The 24,118-nt window shown below is 38.4% G+C and overlaps 2 protein-coding genes across 24 annotated transcripts in view; one reads left to right on the forward strand and one right to left on the reverse strand.

The window, feature by feature from the left end:
- Positions 1 to 13,279, forward strand: part of shank3a (SH3 and multiple ankyrin repeat domains 3a) — a 290,014-nt gene extending 276,735 nt beyond the window's left edge. For 11 of the 23 annotated variants that reach the window (XM_077193703.1, XM_077193704.1, XM_077193706.1 and 8 more), the window contains one exon: positions 3,537 to 13,279. In XM_077193703.1, the coding sequence (XP_077049818.1) occupies positions 3,537 to 4,086 (550 nt within the window). In that variant the 3' untranslated portion in view covers positions 4,087 to 13,279. The other 12 variants (XR_013186070.1, XR_013186071.1, XR_013186072.1 and 9 more) reach the window with 11 other exon arrangements.
- A 260-nt stretch (positions 13,280 to 13,539) lies between these two features.
- On the reverse strand, positions 13,540 to 23,494 carry rabl2 (RAB, member of RAS oncogene family-like 2). The gene is made up of 8 exons (XM_077193728.1): positions 22,881 to 23,494; positions 22,743 to 22,772; positions 22,487 to 22,566; positions 20,605 to 20,684; positions 18,717 to 18,828; positions 18,510 to 18,607; positions 17,324 to 17,407; positions 13,540 to 17,251 (listed from the first exon to the last, which is right to left on the reverse strand). Exons 1-8 carry the CDS (start codon positions 22,979 to 22,981, stop codon positions 17,174 to 17,176), a joined length of 663 nt encoding a protein of 220 aa, XP_077049843.1. The 5' UTR covers positions 22,982 to 23,494; the 3' UTR covers positions 13,540 to 17,173.
- Between the last annotated feature and the right edge of the window lie 624 nt (positions 23,495 to 24,118).

Raw genomic sequence — 24,118 nt, forward strand, 5'->3', positions numbered from 1 at the left:
TAGAAATATTAAGTGTTAATGTTTAACATGCTTTCTTCATTGAGACGTTTGGAGCCCCAGAACTATCTCAGCATTCGACAACCACTGGTAAGTAACGTAGAACGGCCTCAGGCTGATCTCAAAGCTCTACCATACAACCCGTAGACAAGAGTTAGAGTGATATACTGTAGACATTTCTGTAGATCCATAAATACACATAACCAGAGCTATAGAGACAGTTTGAGTTAAAACTATTAATTAGAATAAAGTTGTTTCGTATAAGAGCTCAAAGGGCAATGTTTTTTCTGTCTTGATTTTTAAAGCACGAGCTTTGTACTATTTTGCTTATATCCTCAAATACAGCTGAAGTCCTTTATATCCCAACAGATGTGACAAGGACATGGAAGACAGTAAACCTTAGCTTTTAGCCACTAGGGTAAATCAAATGTCATTCCTTTTATTTTCTATTGTTTAACAATCCACTAATCCCATACTCAATCACTTTTGCTGACATTGCTCTTGGTTTTATTAATAACTTCTGCAGGTTCTTGTGTTCCCTTGTCCACCCTGGCAAATTAACAAAAAAATATGCCGTAGTGCATCCGTTTTGGTCATCAGTTTCACTATGACACCTTCAGTGCATGATACATGATACAACTCAAAAGACATTTTGTAATTCCATTTAGTAGGTTGACTACATTGACATGAATTGGATTTTAACCATGAAGTGCTTCTTTAAGTTCCTGTCTTTTGCCATTTGGGTGTTCACAAGGTAACAAATGGCCTGAGGGCATGCACCATCTCAGGCTTTGACCTTTCACCTTCCAAACTCACTCATCTAACTTAGTGAGCTTTTCCCTGCAGCCTGCTCCTCTATGGCACTGTGCTAGCAGTATGCATGTGGGTCCATGTGTGACTGATGTTTTTTCCAACATCCTACATTATGAATGTGTTGTTTGACCCATGTTACTCAAAGTAGTGTTTTGAGATAAGTTACTCCTTAAAACTCATGTTTGTCCAGCCCCTGTGTTACGAAAATGTTATTTTTATTCATCAACCAAATTGGATTGTAAAAAATTAAATTGTTTAAATTATACCAGCTGAAAGTTGCCATTTCCCATCAGAAAATAAAACATAATCATTAGTGTCATCATAATAACAATCTCTCATTCCTCTCAGTCTGCATAGTCGTTTAAAACGTTTCTTTTTGTTTCCCATCATTCAGACATGCTGTCCAAGCTTACTGTGCTCGCTAAGTGTTTCATTTCTGTATCTTTATGACACTTTCATTCTTTAATCATGCTAACACAGGGACCGCTCCGGCTTCTTCTTAGAAAAATGGTTGCTCATGTAGTTTTATGCATTCTTTATTTTTCATACATATTTGTTCATTTTGATTTTTTTGCTAATTTTTGTTTCATTTTACCAGAACGGCATCTTACCCCAGACACAAGATGTATTCTAAGAAATACTTTAATTTCACATCATCATTAAAAAAAAGTCAGTCATTATTGGTACTGTGTATATGTGCATCTTCCACTATTGAAAGCTGACGTCTGGGGATAGCTGCGCTCTGGTCTGTGTCACTGCGCATTTTTTTTTGCATTCGATTGACATTGTTGAGGATGTGATGTGTGTGGTGTTTGTTTTTTGTTCTGTCATGGACTGATGCTAACCGACCGCTCTCTCTCTCTCTCATTGCCCCCCCCCCCCCCCTCTCTCTCTCTCTCTCTCTCTCTCTCTCTTACTTTCTCCATCTCCCCCTCTCTCTCCCCCTTTCTATCTCTTTATTTCTCTCACTCTCTCTCTTTGCATGCTACGCTGCTCTGTCTAGAGCTGAATCTGAGGCTAAGCCCAGAAGAGCCGGGCACCTGTGTAAGTGCGCATTAATCATCTCATCTCTTTTTTCTGTCTGTTTCCACACCTCTAAGTCAAGCCCTGATCATCATCCACCCTTCCTCATCTACTGACCCACCCTATGCTAATTTGGCCAGGTCCCCTCTGCTTAATTGTCCTCAATCATCAAGTTACACAGGCAAAAGGATTTGATCAATTAAGGTATAGGACATTTGTTTTCCTTTAGATTTTATCCATAGGCTGCTTCTACAGATATGACAGATAATGATCAGAGCTTGCATTCATATTGCTAAATAAGTTCTGTCCTCTTCACCCAGATGCATAAATATGGTTGACTTGGCTATTCACGTAAAAATATCAAATTATGAATTCTATATAATCCTTTAATCCTAAAATACTATATTTGTTGGATATTATAGGATATATATACAACATATTAATCCTATATTATGTATTTAATAAATCATATGTAATTTGAAGGTTGAGATGTTATGCGTGTCTCTACATCATTCTGTCTTCTGTCATCTTCTATTATTTCTCATGTGGTGCATGTTTGGTTGTGCTTTCAGTGTTCTGCTGTAAAGTGCTCATAAATCTGTGTAAATCTAGACGCGTTATATATTTCATTCAGATTTCATTCAAACTCACGTAACACCCCAGTCATTATCATTGATTGTTTACTGAGTAATTATGTCTGATCTTCACTTCAGTGCTCACGGAGGCAGGTTTTAAGTGGAAAGAGAGTTTCTCTTGCCTATTACAGTTGTAGCTTGCAGAACTTTAACTTAGAAGATTAAACACACTTTCAGTCTTGACAAGCTTAATAAATGATTTTAATGTCAACAGCTGAAATTAAAAATGTATTATGGATTTGGTCAACTATGTGTTTAGTTTATGTTTCTATTTAACTAGAACATTTTAATAATCATAAAATGAAACAACAAAATTGAGAAGTTGCATGCCATAAGATATTGTGCATTATAGAGTATTTTATCTTACTGCGATGGATATTTTGGTAACATTTTATAATAAGACACTGTTAGTTAACATTGGTTTCTGCGTTAACTAACAATGACCAATACATTTGTTAAAGTATAATCTTTGTTAATGTTACTTAGTAAATAAATAGTTAGTAATGTTAGTAATTAGTAGTAGTAATGTATTAGTAGATTAATACAGTACATGCTCATGTTAATGAATGTAGTTAAATAATTTTAACAAATGAAACCTTATTGTAAATTGTTGCTGATAGTTTTAGATATTTTCACTGAAGAATCAAAAAAGACATTAAAACTCATTAAATAGTCACATTTTTTACAGTGTAAATAGGGTGCATTTTAGGAAGGAAACATTTTAAATTTTAGTTCTATGACAAATATATAAACTCTAAAAACTCTGAAATCCAAGATTTGATTTCACTCTGTATACACCTGATCATGTCTGATCGTATGAGGTATCTTTGCTCCACAGGTCTCTAAAACCTTTGCACTTCTGCTGTTAGAGCTTAAAGCATTAATGAAGCATCTCACTAACACTAGTTTAATACGTTTGCCACGTCTAAGTCAAAGCGTAGAGTCCTAACATAGCTGATGCTGTTACTAAAACTGGGCAAGAGAGCCATACCTGCCGTTTCTCTCAAAAAAAGTTGTTTCATCCTCTCTCCCTCTTCCTTTTCTCTTTTCTCTGTTCTCTACTTTTAGACTCTTCAGCAGTTTGGGGGAGCTCCATACTATCTCTCAGAGAGGCTACGGCACCACCTACACCATCAGACCAGGCAGCCGCTACCCAGTGACCCGGCGGACGCCCAGCCCCGGTTCCCCGGACCGCTCAGATCCTCTGGGACCCATCCGGGGCTTTGGCCTGGCTACTTCTCCCATCACACCCCCCACCATCCTTAAGTCGTCTAGCCTCAGTCTCCCTCACGAACCGAAAGAAGTGCGTTTCGTCATGAGGAGCTCCAGTGCGCGGAGTCGCTCTCCCTCTCCCGCCCCTTCGCCAGGCATGCCCTCCCCCCTGCTCGCCCTTCGGCCGTTCCACCAGAAGCCCCTCCACCTGTGGAACAAGTATGACGTGGGCGACTGGCTGGCCAGCATTAACCTGGCCGAACACCGGGAGCGATTCCAGGAGCATGAGATCGAGGGCTCCCATTTGCCAGCTCTGACCAAGGAGGACTTCGCTGAGCTGGGTGTGACGCGCGTCGGTCATCGCATGAACATTGAGCGCGCTCTTAAACTGCTGCTGGAGAGTTGACCAAGCGCCTCCCTCTGCCTGTAGCTAGTCTCCACACAGTTTTCTTTTATTTTCTTATTTGCTTGTCTTCTTATTTTACTTGTGATTCTTGAACTTTAAAGCCAAAGTGTGTCATTTTGATGTTAAAATACTTTCTCCTATCCCAGCTTAATATTACCTTCAAAACGTTGCTCTGAACATTTGAGCATCCCAACCAATCCGACGCACCAACATTTGCAGTGTTTATGCAAGCAATGGCATATTTGGAAAACACTTTGAACGCAATAATTAATTTTGCCATTTCTGATTGCCGCAAAAATGACACACTTCAGCTTTAAATAACCCCATTGTTTCCTAAATCTATCATTGGTAAAGTGGGTGTTTGCTCCATGCCATTTTTGTAGCACTATCTTAAGCCCCTCCCACATCACTGCCAGCATCCAATCACATGGGTGCTGTGTGTTTGGGAGGGGCTGTGAATTCAGTGATCAAATTGACTTTGTTCACAATGTACACAAATCCAATTTTTAGGACTGACTGATTAAATCAGATCCGCTAGCACAGTCAACATTCAGTTACGAAATCTGGAATCATGTTCGTCATGGATTCTTGCCGTGGTGCTGAACTCATGATTCATTGAAGTATTTCATGCATTTTTGCAAATGCTGAAACCACTTTGTCGTTCACTCATTTACTGTTCACTATATAGCTGACAAAACTGAGAGTATACAAATTTCATAGCGAATTAGGAAAAACTACTTTAAATTCACACTGCATTTAAATCCAATTTCAAACCACCTGCAGAACAAATGTAGTTTGAAAACTCCGATTTCTTGTTTAGCGACAAAAATACACCTAAACTTGTCTTTGTCTGATCAAAGCCCACGCAGAACATCTCATAATTGATTCTTCTGTTTTATTAGCATGATAAACACCCACTAATCCCTTAGACCCAAATTCATTTTTCCCCACTTTACTATCCGCTTCTTACCACTGCGTCATTAATCCAGAAAAAAGGAGGGATGCTGTTGAGAAAAGGAAGTTTAGTTGCCTTTCAGAGTATTTTTTTAGGAGTGGATGAGCAGATTGGGCGTGGCCGGATCCTCTCTGTCTACCACCTGCCCCCTTCTGGCTGAGGGACGTACTACACTCGGAGAATGTTTAACCAATACTAGTGGCTTTTTTTCATAATCAGACTCTTACTTTGGGTTTCCAAAGGAAATATGACATTAGATAGAATATCTCAATGTATTTAAATAGCTTTGAAAATGGAGAGGGACAGCAAACAGGATGGACTGTGCAAAACTGCACCTGTCTCTCTCCCTAGATGATTTATTTCACCAATAATTTACTCATTTTTACCAATTATATACATATATATTTGACAGAAAAAAAAGTATAGATATATGAATATAACATTTTTGTCATAAATATAAAACTTATAAATGATATTATATACATATATATAAAGACAAAAAACACTCTTGAAGATGATTTTTTGATGGGTCCTTTTATGATGGACTGTAGCATGAAACGTTACATCACCATACGAAATGACAGTTGACTGGTTCGATTGATTTGCATTGTACCACCCCCTTTTTGCTTTTGTTTGTTAAGGGTTTTACAGAACCTGGTCTTCCATCTTTTATTGAACATCCCACAGTGGGGTGTAATGGTGTGTGTTCATGTTTGAGCCCTTCACACAGACCACATTTGTTATTTTTTGTTTGTAATTTTTCATATAAAAAAAAAGTGTTCCCAATACAGTTACACGCTTTCATGCACACAACCACTCTAGTTTCTTATCCAAATATGACTTTGCTAAATCAAAAGTCTTCTTAATCTGGTAATAAGTAATTCTGAATAAGAAACTGCAATAAGTTTGCGTGTAAGTGAGTGTGTGAACAAATGTGTGAGGTGTGCATGACAGAACCACTGTGGGACGAGAAACATCTGTAATATTGCAGCTTATCTTGATGGTAATGACTGGTGTTTAACATCTCATAAACAAACCAGAAGACAGAATCTATAATTGTAAAAGTTTCCACCGTATGGCTTATATGGTAATCTGCTGTAAGCAGCATTTGGCTCATTTGTTTTGGCCTTTTTTATTTCTTTATTTATTGTTGTTTTTTCTCTCTTCTCATAGGTGGATTTTGTAGCTTGTGAAATATGATGCTTAGAAGAATTTTTATGAATTCATTTAGAATGAATTTTAGAATGACAATTATTTAAAAAATGAACCTAAGGACAAAAGATTTAATGAAAAAACAATCAAATCAGAAAAAAAGCCCAGAGATCCTGCAGCTGTATATATAGTCAAATGACTAAAATATTTGCTTTTTATATCAATCACAAGCAATGTATATACGATAGTTTTCATATAAATTTTTAAAAATCAAAAAATATATAGATCTATATATGAATGTTTGGCATATATGCATAGTTAACCACCTGTCAAAAAAGGTGAAGATTTTACTCTTTGTATGGAGTTCGGGGGTGATTTGCACAAAACAAGGTGCTAGCATTTCAAGCCATTCATTCCCACCTCTCTGATTCTAGCCTCCATTAGGGCTCAATAGATGCATATGACCTGTTTGCATATTTAAAATGAAGCCTGGGACATGCAAACATAGGACACTGATGCTCATTTCTGTTCAGTCTTGTTTTTTATGTGTTTTTTCTAAACAGACTGTGACAGCAGATAGAGTTAATGCTTTACCCATTGGTCAGCTAAAATCAGTCCGCATGCAAACCGCCAATGACGACAACACCTTCTCGGTGCTTCAACAGACGAGTGTTTTTGATGACACACCAGTAACACTGTGTAGGAAAGCCCCTTCCGTAGGAGCAACTTTGACTCTGAGTAGATACCATATTTATCTTAACATGACTAAAAAAGAATCTGTGAGTGATTGAAGTACAGCCAGTTCACATTTCAGCTAAATACACGTCATTCATCTTCTTAATCCCATTCTCTACACTTTTAAATATGGGAGTGGAATTCTACAACTGAATTTACTAGGAATGAAAAATCAATTAAAATGTGTTACAGCATTATTATTAACTATATATATGAGTTATACCCTATACACACTAGCGCTAGCTTTTTTTTCTTTTTTTTTAAGGAATCATCAAGAGCACATTGATCAGAAATGACACTAAACACTTTTACTTAGTTTTCTACATTTGCTAGATTTGTACAAAAAAAATGATCATGGTGTGATCCTGTGTGTGTGTGTGTCTGTGTGTGTGTGTGTGTGTGTGTGTGTGTGTTTGTGAAAATATATACTTTTCCAGCAGAAATTAAGGGTTTTGGGTGTGACCTATGACCTTAAGACCGACTGTACTTTGAACAGACTGTACTTTTATTGCCTCATAGCCTCATTTTTGCTAAACCGTAAATATGGTGGTTACTCTGACTAAAGTTTATTCCCTCATCTTAAATACTATTTTCTGCAAGAAAATAATTTAGCTCATTTACAGAAATCCTGACCTCCCCTCCCAAAACAGCTGCTCTGCATTAAATCGTCAGTCTGTTTGACTGAACAAGGGCTTGAATGAAGGTGTTGAGGGGCCATTTGGTGTCAGGCCCCTTTTGATAACTGTGAATTACTTAGTGTGTATGTCCTCAAATGCAGACTAGCCCTGATCCTACCATTCAGATCCCCAGAAAAATACACACACCAATTCCTTGTTAAATCCATAGGTAGCTTTTGCATAAAATCTTCTTAAAAATGGTAGAATTTTTTTTATTTAAAGATGACCTATTTAATTTCCCCATCCTGCTGAAAATCATGCCCCTCCCTTTAGCTCATCCAGAAGAACAAAAGCAAGTCTGCGTATGTTTTTGTGAATGTCGTCCCACCCTGGAGACTTGGAACTGCATTTCTGAGCCATATGTACTAGTTTTCGTCCTCTCATCTTCTGATAACTCGCGAGCTGTGATTTTCGTTCTGTACACATCACTCATACTTTCATCTTTCATAATGATTTTATGTTGTTTAAATTATATTATAGTTGTTTGAGCAGGAGATGAAAGGAAATTAACAAATGTGCCAAAAAGTAATTATCGTTTTTTTAGCTTTTCTTTGAGGTTTGTAGAGAACTAATGCTGTTCGAACCAGCACTATGGTGCCACCTCCTGGAAATCTTGAGACTACAGACATCTCATATTTTCTTCTCTTTGATTCCCCAAATATAGGAGTTTTTTTGTTTTTTTTTCAATGATTTACATATGTGCCCCGATTTATTGAATTTCATGGGTTCATGTCCGGATTTAAGAATCTGTTCTGTTTGGCTTGAATTCCAGTAAGTCAATTAGTAGACTTGCACATTTGGTGGCCACTCTCCCTGACCTTTGCCCTTTACTTTCCCCAAATGTAGCGCAGACATCAGGGGTTCTGCATATTTAACGAGAATGAAAATTGCAATTGATTTCTTTGTAATTTTAAACAACCACTGGCAGGACGTAACATAAAATAAACACATCATTCACATGACTACAGTATGTTCTACAGGTTTGTCCTTTTTTTTTCTGACTAACAAAAGCACAATAAAAAATGGCAAGATATGCAGTATACACTGCTTTAATGAGCATTGTTTTCTGGTGGGTTGATTGCTCAGTTGAGGTTGTGACCTGTTGCTAATGGAGACAAAGAGGGCCTCGTTTATAAAATGTTGCATAGAAACCATCCTACATTTAATCTTACGATCATTTCTCCAATGTGCGTACGTGTGATTCAGAGAGCGCAAAAAAACGTGCACACAACACTCTTCTAGATGTAAGATCTATAAATCGCAAATGATTTGGAAATTCTGCACAGCTGAATGGTTTCAGATTGCCATGGCACCTAATTAATTTCATTAACATAATAGAAGATCACCAGTCAATGTCCAAATCCTTTAGGCTTACTTGAGAATGGCGGGCGGCAAGAATTACTTTGTTCCCTTTCGAGTAAGTCTCTCGAAATTGCGTAATAGCTTACGCTTTAAAGAAACTCCTTTCTCTGAAATTCCTGAAGCCTGATTGAATCATGCTATTCCACTTGCAATAGCCAATGGTGCTGCTGCGCTCACACGCTGCGTGGGCCCAGCCGTTATATAGGTAGCGCTGCATGCCAGATTATCTCAGAATCTTTCTCCTGCCCATAGAGTTCCTGGACTCGCACAACGAATGCGTGATGTGCTTGGGCCGTGCACAGATTCCCACGCCTGTGAGGACCTGCCTATCAAGATTATCTGCGCGAGTCCCAACGGCGGCCAGCTGTATTCTGTGTGTCCCCCTCCTACCACCACAGAGCCAGCGGAGAGGCAGCAAACAGCTCCCTCAGGAGGCTCTGCTGATGAATTAATGCTGGCCCAGTGCCCGTGTTCTCATCCTCCATGAGAGCCCCCAGTCTCCTACACTGAGGACAGCCTCTGCCCTTCTTCTGAAGTGTGGGACCTGGTCTTATTTGGAAGACGACATAATGTCCACCAACTTCTCTGGATGGGGAGCTCATGAGTATCATTTCAAAGGCTGTGGCCGAGATGGGCCTGGAGTTGTCAGTCCCAGAGTAGCCGGTAAAAAAGAGGATGGATGGGTCTTCTCTCCATGCAGGCCGCCAGTTGGATGCCCCGCAGAGACCAGCTCCCTTCTTCTCTCAGCTCCACGATGAGCTCACACGGTCATGGCACTCCCCTTAATAGCTACAGCCCACATTGCCGAGAAGGCATTACATATTTCAGCTGGACACGCACCATCTGCCCTTCAAACAATGACCCTGCAAGTATTCCAAACTAGACTCCTGAAGTCCCTAGATGAAGAAGGCCCGGACCCAAAGTCTTTTCGAAAGCTGCACACAGCAGCATCTCACCCTGTGTGTAGCAAAGAAGGTCACCCAGGGAGTCGGGCACAGCAGCCTGGTAGTGCTGCAGTTCATGCTCACAGAAATGTACAACTCAGACAAATCGCAGCTGCTCGACACCCCAGTAAACCCCAAGGCATCTGATGCCGTAGGGACGTTCTTAGAGAAGTTTGAGAAAGCGCAAAATTAATCTAAGATGATGACCCCCTTCTATCCCAAACGGGCCGATGCTCCTCCTCAGGTGAGATCGAGGTCATCTTCAGCGCAGCGACCAGCCAGACACTCTGCCCGGCCCTCCGCTTCAAGCATGAGCTTGCGACGCGATCCTGAGCTGCCGTTGCATCAGAGATCTGACAGGAAGCTCTGTTATGGTGCAAAACAGGTTCCCCGCCAATCCGGGCGCCCAGCGGACCAGAAGCAGAGTTCCTAATGCTCCTGTTCGGAGGAAGAGAACGATGTCCGTGGAGAGAGGCGGACCGTCCTCCAAGAGTATCAGTATACTCTTCAGAATATATCAGTATACCGTTCTCAGTATCTGTTCAACATCCCCCCTGCGGGTTGCAGCGATTGCAGACATTTTTTGAATATTGTTTTACCACTGCATTATATGCCTGAGCGTGTGGGTGGCAGTGTCAGATTGGGCTGTCAGTACCATAAAGAACGGCTATACACTTCAATTTGCTCACAGACCCCCCCACCCCCCCCCCCATACCCCCCCCCCCCCCCCTCCCGCTTTAGCGGAGTGATCATGTCAAAAGTCCCGAAGCAGAGCTCTCCTCTATTACGTGGAGAAATTCTTGCTCCTGGCCAAACAAGCAGTAGAAATAGTGCCTGAGGACCAAAGGGAATGTGGCTTGTACAGCCGCTATTTTCTGTTTCTGGAAAAAGATAGTGGCATAAATCCAACCTTGGATCTAAGACCACTGAACTAAGCGCTGACAAAATGCGCGTTCAAAATGATCACAGTGAAACTCGCACATATTCAGCCTGTGGACTATTGCATTGCCGTGGACCTTAAAGATGCCTACTTTCATATCAGATAGCCCTTAATCACAGTTGCTTTCTGAGGTTTGCATTCGAATTTGTCACTTATCAGTTCAATGTCCTGCTGTTCGGACTAGTTTTGGCCCCTCGCACTTACACAAAGTGAAAAAATACCCGTAAGATGCGTCCTGACCTATCTCGACGACTGGCTAATCATCGCCTAGACTCAGAGTGTGTTAGAGGACCACAGACACAAGCTTCTCGCCAATTTAGCATGCCTAGCCCTGTCTGTGTACATGCAGAAGAGCATGCATCAGCCCGGTCAGTCTATCACATACTTAGGAATGATTTGTCAACAGAGAGAGTTCAGACTATTCTCAATATCCTGACCTCTTTTGCACAAGAGAGCGTTACTGGGTCTGATGGCTGCTGCAGCCTATGTTTGCTGCCTGGGTCTGCTGCATATGAGGCCACTTCAGCTATGGTTAAAGGGCCATCGGGGACAACGCGTATTGAGGCAACACTGACCCAGGCTCTACCTCTAATCCTACACGTGAACATGTAGGATTAGGAAATCAGTGTGGGCAGAGTCAGTGCAGTGGCATATAAACTGTCTAGAACTCAAAGCAATTCACTTTACCCTACAGGAATTTTCGCTGTTCGTAAGGACCATCATGTTCTAATTCGGACGGACAATACAGAGTTGGTGGCATAAATCAATCACCAGGAAAGTGTGCACTCAAGCACCCTGCAGAGAATGGCACAGTGCTTTCTACTATGGGCGAATCAGTAGGAACCTAGTAGGAAACTAGCATAAGAAACCCAAGTAGGAAATCCAAGAAGCGAAATTGCACTTTTCCCCTGGCCAAAATAATGCTGCTAGTGTTGCAGAAAATCAGGGAAGAGAGGGGCGCTCTTTTGCTGATAGCGCTGAGTTGGCCCAACCAGCCATGGGTTCCTGAGCTGTTGAATCTGTCGATAACCCCTCTGTGGCCGATCCCATTGAGAAGGGACTTTTTGTCTCAGGCTAAGGGCACTTTAGAGGGTTGCTCAGTGGGTTAACACCCTAATAACAAGCTTTCTTCAGGACACGAGACTAATGAATCATCCCCGCCCTCGTCTAATACCAGTATGGACTTATAAGCTACTGCTTGCTTTATCATGTGGGAAGCGAGTCGGATATTTGCAAGCTCTCTCTGTCAACAGTGCTTGTATGCAGTTTGGACCAAACGATTGTATGGTGAGGCTTAAGCCTAGACATGGTTATATACCTAAAATCCTCTCAAGCCCAGGTTATAACGCTGCAAGCGTTTTAATTCCCCCGACCCAACCTCTGATAAGGTGTCTCAGAGGCGTGCCCTGTTCCCTGTTTATGCATTATGTGCTTATGTGGATAAAGCAGCATGTCCAAGCAGCTGTTTGTCTGCTTCGGAGGCCCTAAGAAAGGCCATCCAGTGTTAAATCAGAAACTGTCGCACTGGATGGTGGAAGCCATTTGCCTGGCTTATGCCTCCCGAGGAGTTGACTGCTCAATAGCGGTATGTGCCCACCCCACTCCTGGCGTTATTGTGGGCTTGGACTAAACACATGTCAATTCAGGACATTTGTTTTGCGGGGGGTTGGTCTTTGCAAAACACTTCCGCTAGGGTTATAAAACCTATCAACCTGGGAATTCCCTCTATCACATCACATGTTCTGTCTGTGCAGGGTCCATGAGTAATTCTCACTCAGTCTAAAGATTCTGAGAAAATCTGGCTCTACCTATATAGAGACTGGGCCCGCCCACCATGTGAGCGTTTGAGGCCGCGCGCCTTTGGCTATTGCAAGGGTAATAGCTTGATTCAATCAGGCTTCAGTAATTTTGGAGAAAGGAGTTTCCCCAAAGCATAAGCTGTTACATAATGCCTCGTTCTCTCCTTTCAGGTTACCATGATAACGTTGAGTAACCCAAGACGATCTCCAAATACCTGCAGTACTCCCATTCTCTGCCACAAGAAAAACATCTGCTTACAACCTGACGTGGTGCTAAAAATGTTTCCACCTCAAAGACCGTTTTTATAAATATGACCGTTGGCGTAAATTTTAGAATACGCAAAGTTCAAATCTGCACATATGCACGTTTTATAAATGAGGCCCAGAGAGAAAGGGACACTTTCCCCGAAGAGGAGAAAAATAAGGTTTGAAACTCTGAAAAGGTCGTCTTCTTCTTTTTAACCAACCAAGTGTAAGGTGCTGAACTTTTAGAAAATGTTCTCATATAATATTAAGATCTATAGATTTTGACCTTGTTACCAGCTCTGGTTTGTGTGATTTTCTAGCCATGCATGAACCTTACATTTAAAAATTCAATGTTTAAAATAAAAAAAATCAAATCACCAAAATGGTCAAAAGCGTTGCATTCTGACTTTCCCATAAACTAAAGGAAAATATTTGATCTTACGATTTTGTATTGTTTGAAAAATTTGTAAGATAATTTTACAATACAATAATTTGAAAGTAATTTGGTAAGTCTAGGAATGGTTGATGTTTGATATTAAAACCACTTACTTTTCATGCATTGATGTTAGATGCTAGATGTCATAATGTCAATTGATTGATTCAAATGAATTAAGTGCTAATAGTTAATTGCTGAATAATGCCATTTAGGATCTTGCTTGTTTTTATTTTTCATTTGAACCACATTCTGCTCACAGAAGAAAATGAGAGTACATAAAAAAAACACCTGAGTCTTCAGAAATAAGAACATTTTTCTAATGACATACAGGTTGTATCCAGTTCAGATGTGCAGTACAAAGCAGGATCTATTTAAATTCACCAACATGGATGTATATTTGATGTATAAAGCATTTGTGCAAAACATCACAAAAATACTCAGACCAAAAGCAATAATCTACAAATTCCTTCACAGTTTGTGCAATAAGAATAACTACACTTCACAATAATAATTATTATTTCTAATATCTGAGGAGGAAACGCATTAAGAAACATTTGGGTCATAAAAGAATAAAGAGAATTGACGAAATTATCTATTTTTAGGACTTTTTTCTTTTTTGAAGCATCTCCACTCACTGTAAGGTGGGAAAACAACTGCAGTCCAGTAAAGACAAACATTATGTCCAAGCACATTTTTTTTTTTAAATCAGCATAAATTGCTTTCAGTAGAGAATGTACTAGTATTATTACAAATTATTTAAAATTAAAAAATCAAAGTGGAGATGGATGGTGTGTTTTGATTTGGTTGCAAGTTGCAACATGACCAGGGCCTAAAATTAACACTTGCCAAGCGGCAAATGCACGTAACAATCGGTGTTGGTGAGTATTTGAAACCATGTTAATCGCCAGTTGGTAAAATGTTTATGAATTCTAACCATGCAATGTTGCAAGACAATAAACGTGAAAAAACATGAACAACACTCTGGACAGTTGACGGGTCAGAGCTGCATCGTCACGAAAGTTTAAGCCTTGCCAATTTAAATATTCAAGCGCTAGGGAACTTACTTGTGCACAGTGAGAAGTTTTGTGTGCTCTTCGAAAGCGTGAGCACAGAAAGCTGCGTCTCAGACAGTGCGAAAATACTGAATTGAACTCTCTTTCACGTCGTCTTGTGCTTTAACGGACAAATTCACAGATAATTATGTAAAAAAAAATGTGCCCGTCTTGGCGAGCATCCTAGTAAACACATTCAGCTATGTCTTGAGTGAACGTAAACAGTAGAGAAAGGAGCGCACAGATATCTTTAGAATTTTGTGATTGAACTATTTTTTTGGTAGCTCTGTATTTTTCTATGGCATCGCTGTCAAAAATGGCCGGTAAAAAACATTTATGGCCACTAAATTTTCTTAAGTCACCGGCCATCATTTGTGGCAAATAACTAGTTTTAGGCCCTGAACATGACAGACATAATTGACAGAATCACTCCGGAACTATCTATAGTCTTGTTGGACAGATTATCAAACAGCTGCATGTGGACATGACACATGAATGCTTTACACTTTGCCTGCATGTCCATTTCACCCTCTTTGAGATGCCCAATTGACCCTTCACAAAGACCCTGGGCCTCATTTATAAAATGTTGCGTAGAAACCGTCCTACATTTGATTTTATGAACGTTTCTCAAATGTGCGTACGTGTGATTCAGAGTACGAACGTATGCACAAAAAACATGCACACAACTCTCTTCCAAATCTCTTCCAGCGTAGCTGAATTGTTTTAGATCTCAGTCTTGTGAACGTCACCTAATTGACCCTTCGCAGGGAGCTTGATTGACAGGTGATCTGACCAATCATACTTCACCATCCGCCATTTTGTCCGACAAAGCAGTCAGGAGAGTTAGTAGATTAACATGGGAGGATTTGAACTTGAAAAACTGAATATACTGACGCCTTTCCGCGGTTAAAACAACATTCCTTCTTATGTTCATTCATGTTTATTTGATGCTATAAATGAACTTAAAGGAAGAGATGTTTGGTTCACGAGCAGCTTTAACTGAGGCTGTCGTGCTCTGGCACGACACATTAAAGAGCCACAAACGTTATTTATTGTTTAAATTTCTTTTTAAAAGTGACCAAATTTGAAAGGTGAGACTTTGTTTAATATGTTTAATATCAAAAGTAACCGAAAAGTAACCTGGCCTGTCCTGTCTGTCAGCGTATTGTCACTCTCCTCTCTGATCCGCAATGTATTTTTCACTGCGTGAGAACATGGTGTGTGCGTGAGAGCGGCGTAGCTTGTCGGACATAGCGACAGTAACTAAGGGGGGCGGGTCTTCGCCGAGGGTCATTAACATTTAAAAGAGCCCCAGTAAACGTCCAAATGCTTTACTTGAGAAATATATCGCGGGGCAAAGAGGACTCTGACAGTGCGCCGACAGACAAGTTACTTCTTTATGAAATGTCCTTTCAAATTTTGTCTTATTTTTTTTAAATCAAACTATAAAATACTGTGTTATGGCTCTGTGTTGTGACAGATCGCTGTAGCGCCTCAGTTCAAGTGGCACGTGAACCAAAAATCTCTTCCTATTAGTTATAGCATGAAATAAACATGAATGAACATCAGAAGGCATATGTTGTTTCATCCACGGTAAGGAGTCAATACACACAATTGTTTAAGTTCGAATCCACCGATGTTAATCTACTAACTCTGTCTGGTTTGTTTGTCTAACAAAATGGTGGATTTGGCGTTATGATTGGTCAGATTGCCTGTCAGCCAAACTCCTAACAAAGGGAATTTGTGCTATAATCTGCCATTCATCCTCAAGACAAAAGTCAATAGCGATTGACTGTAATTTGACAGTGTGTAAACATCAGTGAGCATTCAGAGCAGTCTCAGCTCTCTTCTTTGCCCTGACTGTCACATCCACACAAACACATTCATATGCTTGAGTTTTCATCATGGCTGTCTTCTCATTAATTCCCAAAAAGATTTTATCCTTCTCTCAGATATGCTTGCAACACATTTCTTTAATATATATATTTTTAAAAAACTCTTTAGTTGGCAAATAAAATGGATATCAACTTTATTCCATCAAGATTTTATGTTAAAAAATATAAATGTATAGGGGAATGAGTATATTTCAGGTGTGTAACTGATAGCCATTTTGACGTTTTCACAATTTAAATCCCTTAACTCTTTGCAGTTCAAACAGTCCTGCAGTTTTAAGTGTACTAGTTTTACATGATGAAACCTAAAAACTGCAGTTAAAACTTCATGTATTTATTAAATACTTCATTTTGTATAATCAGCTACCCTTATTCAAAGATCAACTACTTTATTCATTCTGATGAGCATCACAAATTGTTACACAAAGTGTGCTTTTGTTGTAAAATATTACACTTAAAAAAAAAAGATTATAAATATTTCACCTAAAATTTCAGCTGAAGGACTATATATATATATATATATTCCAGCTGAAAAAAAATAACAAGCAATGTATATATTTATATTACATTCGGCACAGACAAAGCTTCATATTCCATAAAGAGTCTATGTAGATTACTAAAAGGTTTTTTGCTAAATCTGCATGCTGCACAATTTGTATCAAATTAGCTCAGCAGTTCAGAACTGTGATTCAATTGGTGTTGATCATCGGATAATGCCACCTGTACATTCACAGAATCATAATTTATTTCTGTTAGCGGTTCAAGAAGAGACACACTATCAGTGGAGTGAGGTAGAGTTCTCTCTGATGCTCAGGACAGTGAGAGGACAGCCATGATTTAAGGAACTCCAGAAGCAGCGGAGAATGAGAAAAGAAGAGGATGAAGAATCTGACGTGGTCATGCGGAGTCTGGTTTTCCCTCTCGCGTCTCCTCTTCTTTATCAGATGTTTCTTCTTTACTCTCTAAATCAAAGTTCTTCAAAATAACATGAACAAAATCAGTAAATTGCATCATCATGAAGAGAGTATTATTCAAACACACACACACCTCTAACTCCCTCATAACTTCATCCATAAAGTCGTTGGAGTTCTTCTTGTAGGACAGAGCCATCTGAATGGCATCTTTAAACACCTGTGGAACATTCCCAGAACATTAGAACTTCACACAGCAGGACCAAGGACTTCCCTTTAACCCTAGAACACATAGGGCCTTTCACACCTGGTCACTTCATGTGTTTTTTCTGATCAGATAGCTGTCCGATCGAGCAAAAGCCAGGTGTAAATGCCCTCCAAAATGCTTTCAAGACGGATTTAAATCCAATCACTAAACTGGACAAGTGTAAATGCATCTGGTTTTTGAAACCACATACATATGTAAACTAGTATGTAAACTTTAATAAGCAAAATGTTAAAATATAAATGTGTGAGAGCGTGTTATAGGCTATATGACATGTTATAGCCAGATATGACAACGCTACAGCAACACGTATCACCGCAGATGAGTAGCGGAGTATCTCTTCAGCAAGCCAACGCACAAACTGCCACAAATAAAACTAAAAGTCCCAGACACTCAACACACAATCATCTTCATTAAAAGTAGTGAGACTAAATGATCATAGCAGTGCTTCTGTCTTTCTGTCTGTCTCTCTCTCTCGATATTAGCTGATGATAAATAAAATGCAGCTAATATCTGTTGCTTATTTTGACTTGAACTCTGTTAAATTTGTATTTAGCATGGGAATTGAAGGTTGGATTTTATATATTTTTTGCGGAGACACATTTATGTGGCCAAGTGTAAATGGAACCGTTTTAACAAATCAGAAAGCTATCCGATCAGTAAACACGCATGAAGTGACCAGGTCTAAAAAGGCACATAGCTAAATAAAATGATTCCACAAATGCATCTGCAAGTCAAAAATTATACAATTAAGTGCTTATTCTTTTCAAAACTACATGTATTATCAATTAAAATAAAATGTAAAGGTGCACTCAAGGTTATGTTCCACTGGCTGTCTTTTAGTTTATATGAAAATTACAGCAAAATTACAAATGTAATAATAGAATAATTTCTATTATAAGATGCATACAATTTCATCCCAGCAAAACAATAGGGACTGTGACATCTACTTTGAAAATTGTGTGAGTTCAGTATGCTATAGCAGCTTTTTTTTTACTGAATGCTCCCCTGATCCCTGTTGATCTGTCTGTTTGGATGCTCTGTTTTCCATTCTTACCTTCACCACATTGGTCCCATCAGCAGCAGATACAAAGTAGAAGGGCAGACCTTGTTTCTTAGCAAAGTTGAAACTCTTCTGGGTCACCTTCATGTCAGCTTTGAAACAGCAGAACACATAAAAGAACAAAGATTGGAGACATGCAAAGACTAACTCTGAGTAATAATGCTCTTAAATGTAATCTCACAAAGGACATATGAAATGTACCATCTATCTTGTTAGCGACTACCAGACATGGAATCTCAGGCCGGTACTCTCGGAGTTCTTTGTACCAATTTGGGAGGTTCTTATATGTGATTTTCCTCTGGACATCAAACACCTGACAAAAGCAATTGGATTAATTCTGAAAGCTTTTTTGAGATATACTGTTTATGAAAAGCATTCAAAATAGTTTTCAGTTACAAAAAGCCACAACATATTTTTCACACACTAATATATATATATTTTTTTTAAAGTGGAAGTGTGTGCCTGTGTGTGTGTGTGTGTGTGTGTGTGTGTGTGTGTGTGTGTGTGTGTGTGTGTGTGTGTGTGTGTGTGTGTGTGTGTGTGTGTGTGTGTGTGTGTGTGTGTGTGTGTGTGTGTGTGAGTGTGTGAGTGCGTGTGTGTGTGTGTTTTGTTAAATGGACATTCATCTGCAACTACAGCAGCATACAAATAAAGATTAATTTTTGTTGATTCATGTGTCATTTCAGGCTAGTTATTTTTTGTTTATTTTTTACCTATTAAAAAGCATTTCGTTTAATTGAAATGAAGTCAAAAACATACAAATTAGATTTTTTTTTAAAAACCTTAAATGAGAAATGTTGCCTTGTCACTAACTGAAATAAAATAATTATAGGTTAAATTACTATAATCATTTTTAACTGAACAACAAATACATTAAATCTAAATAGAAATATTTAAAAAACAAATGACAAAGGTCACAAAAAAATGACTAAAATTTTAAATATAGAAAATAAAACCTAATTCAAAACATTAAAGGGGTCCTATTATGCCATTTAACGAAGTCTTGATTTAGTTTTTGGGGTCTACTAGAATGTTTTCATACTTGATTGTTCAAAAAACGCATCATTTTTCACATACTTTACATTATTACAGCATCTCTCTCCCCAGTCTGGCTCGAACACGTTGATTTCAATGAAGCCCCTCTTTCCAAAATACGAAATGTGCTGTGATTGGTTAGCTGGCCTAGTGTGTTGAGATTGGCAGCACTTAGCGTCTCGCCACTCCATAACGGAGTTCTTCTCTATTGTAAATATTAAGGATGGTGTAAATTTCAAACCAATTCAAGCCTGATTCAGACTCTGACAATGTAAACGAACAAGAGGATCATGCAGAACAGATTTCATGCACAGACTTTGAAAGCACGGATTTCACAGGACATTTCAGAGTGGTATGTTTTTTTGTAATTTTCTTAATATACATTATAGATACAATGTTATCCACTATTTAATCGTGATATTTGTCTGAAAACTAAGGTAATACAAACAGTAATCGATCACAAAACCATGGTTTATTTCCCTAAAGCGCGGTGAACCGTCTTACAAAAGCGAGAGCTTATAAAAGCAACAGATGACAAGCTGTTCTCCATCAAATGTGCAGAGCACAGATAAACGTTGGGGTTATAATGTTCAGGAACAGTGTTTAAAATAAGTGAACCACTTTGAGTTCATCAGCCTTAGAAAGGTCAAATAAATGAGTTTTGGAAACGTGGAAAAAAAGTGTGTCTCTTTGAAAGCAACAACACCGTCTTATCTAATGCAGCTCAGCGTATTCCGTATTCCGTGGGCGGGAATTATTTAAATGAGTAATATTGTGACTTCATCAGATCCGGAAAAATCGCATTGTAGCCACAAAGTTCTTTGTGGTTCTTGAAAAGGTGTCTTGAAGATTCTGTTACATAAAATATCTCCCTTTGGAGTGGACTTTGAGCTTTGTAATATTGCAGATCTTTTTATGCTCAACCAGCAACATTACACACGAACTAAAGTTGAAAAAGTGGAAAAGCATAACAGGACCCCTTTAATAAATACCATAATAGTATATAAATAAGATGAACTAAAATACAGTGTTTTGTGACCGTCTCTCCTCTTACCATGATACAGGCATGAGATTTATGGTAGTAAGATGGGTGCATGCTTCGAAAACGTTCTTGCCCTGCAGTATCCCAGAAATCTGTGGTGAAGTTAAACAAGTGCATAAGTGCTCAGGTTGGATACACAAAGGCATGACTGCTCATCTGACATGAAAACTAAACTAAAACCCCTTGTATTATAAAGCTGCATGATTAATCGTTAAAAGATCTCAATCTCGATTCAAACACAAACACAATCTTTTTCCTAAATCACAGCGAACATTCAGATCTCCAAAACCAATCCAATCCAATCAGGCTTTGTTGGTACCATGAAACTGATCAACTTTCTCTTTGATCCTGAGTTCATAAAGCGCATACACATGAAAATGTGACATCAGTAGCGAATAGCCAATAGATATAAAAGAATACATTAGAAGATGAAGCAATAGCATCTTCATCTAATGTTATTATATAGATGTGATAATAATCTTAAACCATATTTAATTATATATATATATATATATATATATACATCTTTTTTTTATTATTAATTTCTGAAGGTGTAAACTTTGACCTAAATTTTACCCTTACTAGGAAACAAAACCAAGAAACAATAGCTGGAATATCTTCTTTGTCTTGCACAAATTACCTTTCAGCCTTGAAACATGTGTAGAATCTGGACCAATCACACACACAATTAATCATTATAGTTAAGACAGACATGTGTCACTTTGCTCACAGCTGATTGGTACAATTTTAGTTTAAGATCTCTTACCGAGAACATTATCAATCTGCCCCGAAGCGCCACTAAAAATCAAACAACTAAAAGCCAAACAACTTTCATGGCGCCTAAAACCCAAGGGTGGCACAAACTAAACTGAAACATACCTGGCTAGCCACCTAAAACCGGTTCCATGGTATAGTTCCCAGTTGTCTAGGTGTAAAACACCTTCACAAACAGTCTTTTCAACCACACAGTATCATTATTTATGTTACTATAATTCAAATGATCACAAAAGTACTGGGATAAAAGTTCATAGTTCGGATATAAACACAGATGTGTACACGGTAGCGATGAAAATGGAGTAAATCACCTTATTTGATTTCAAAAAAAGGATTGGATCAATTACACCATTTCACGAGAAGGTGGTGACAAATGTATTTGACCTTGAATCATTAATTCAAACCAATTTTTTTTTTATTAGTCATTCAAATTAATTAAACATTTTTAAGAGACTGCAGCAATTAACATTTTCTCAGAATCTCTAGTAAATTACATGTTATTTTGTTTATTTTTCTATTCAGAATCATATTGTTATCTATATTTTAAACAACTATGACACGATAGCGTTTTCTAATAAAAACTGAAAACTTTTTATGCCTTTTTGCCATTCATGTAGGCTACACGACAACGGCGTTTTGGGGGCCTGAAAATGCAACCTTTTGTAAACGGGGTTCAAAGCTATGCCATGACTGTGTAAACTACAAAAACGTGAATTAGTGAAAACGTTGATGGCATGTACATGCGTATAACGTGTTCAATCTACAGGTGGGTAGTGTTTAAAGTGACATTGCCATTGCCAACTACTGGCCTGACATGCATAACACAGCGTTTTTATCGTTTGGCGCGGATCTGTGTGAATGGAGATCATTTTGACAACGTTGTTGTCAGAACGCGATAAACACAAAGGAAAAACGTCTCCGCTTTTAGAACATCATTGTCGTGTACGAACCCTTACTTTATCCAGAATCGTGCAGCTCTAATTCTTTATAAGACAAGTGTATGAAACTTCATCAAAAAGGTAAATTATTTGCAAAAATGTGCAATGTCTCAATAATAAAATACAGCAGATTGCTCCATTTTTGATTACTAAAATAATACTGTTTTTGATGCCAAACTTACCAACCAGTATAGTTTGTCCATTGATGTTTGTGGTGTATTTGTACAGAGTCAAAGCGTAGGTGGACAGCTGCTGAGGCCGACTGATTCATTTCATTAAGAACCTGTCAACTTTGAGAATGAACTATACACTCACATTCAGAGAGAGAGATCACGCAGATCTTGGAGATGATACAAACTCACATGCACACATTCAAACATACATACAGTAGATACATATACTGTGTATATACACACATATAATGATGTCAAAGGATACTATCCATCCATAAGGAATCTCTCCATAAGCCTGAAAAGATATGAAAACCATTAGAAAAAATGCAAAAGCTATGTCACTAAATGAAAGCAATAACACAGCAACTCCATTAGTGTCAGTAACACATTAAGCATAAATTACTTGGATTTGCCCACAGCGCTGTCTCCGAGGCAGATGATCTTGACTTGCTCATCAGCGTCATATTTCTCCAGGTCCAGATCAGAAATGCCTCCTGCGTCCATTGCGAGACTAGAGAAGCAACAGCAGGAGTTTAAACTCTGAGCCTCTTAATAAAGCGGGATTAAGTTAGTAAACAGCTGACCACACGGCTGAAACACGGCACTGCTTTACTCCATCACACGCTTTCTAACTCTATGAATATCGTTAAGTTAATCTTTTCAAACAATGATTCGTAAAACAAACCGCAAATGGTTAATTCCCAAACAGAACCCGACAGTGTTATTGCTTTGGCTAACGTTAGCTGACTAACGTTAACGTTAATTGTCAGATTAGCTTGATTGTTACCCAAGCCATCTAACGTTAACTAACTACGCTAAATACATATTTACGGTAGAATATTGTTTTATAATCTTCGGCGGATATATTTAGGAATCGTCGTAAATTTCTTAGCATTCACGGCTGGATTATAGATGAGAAAGCATCGCTATTTTGTGATGAAAAATCTCGGTTTGGTTTCAGAAAATTCACTGTGAACATGCACGACAACAACACGTTTCTAAGCAACGCCAGGACCCATGAAGGGCCTTCTTTGCTCTGGCTGGTAAGCACCAGGCTGTCTTTGAAGTTGCCTGATTCGTTTTTATTTGTAAATTTAAAGTAGCCTACGTTATTCTGATGATTACTCTAACACAATACAACCAAAAAGTGTCAAAAAAAGAAATACTGATATTAGTACAACTACTATTAATAATAATTATACAAATTGAGATATAAAAGAATACAGATTAAAAGATGAAGCTATAGCATCTTCATCTAGTGTTATTATGTAAATGTGATGGTAATTTTAAACAATTTTTAATTATAAAAAAATATGTTTGTATCAATTTATGAAGGTGTAAACTTTTACCTATATTTTACACTTACTAGGAAACAAAACCAAGAAACAATTACTGGAATATCTTCTTTGTCTTTGACAAATTACCTGTCAGTAATATCAAACATAATAATCTTACTTTTTTGAGTTTGAGTATACTTATAAGCAGCACATAACATTCACGTTACAGAATGTTGTCTTGTATTTTGCAATACATGTAACTTTATAACGTTGCACTCTTTCTATAAGTTATAAATAGCTAGTAAGATAACGTTAAAGGATTAGTTCACTTTAACAAAAACTTTTGCTGATAATTTACTCACCC

This window comes from Siphateles boraxobius, unplaced genomic scaffold (genome assembly GCF_051911475.1).
Source record: "Siphateles boraxobius isolate OS27281-9 unplaced genomic scaffold, OSU_SipBor_1 31, whole genome shotgun sequence".
Taxonomy (NCBI): domain Eukaryota; kingdom Metazoa; phylum Chordata; class Actinopteri; order Cypriniformes; family Leuciscidae; genus Siphateles; species Siphateles boraxobius.

Excerpts from the sequence above, each read along its gene's own strand:
- rabl2 (XM_077193728.1), bottom strand. The coding sequence starts at position 22,981 with ATGGACGCAGGAGGCATTTCTGATCTGGACCTGGAGAAATATGACGCT. Across the intron at positions 22,773-22,880 it reads AGCGCTGTGGGCAAATCCAA|GCTTATGGAGAGATTCCTTA; the intron begins GTAATTTATGCT and ends ATATCTTTTCAG. Across the intron at positions 17,408-18,509 it reads ATGGGACCAATGTGGTGAAG|GTGTTTAAAGATGCCATTCA; the intron begins GTAAGAATGGAA and ends AATGTTCCACAG.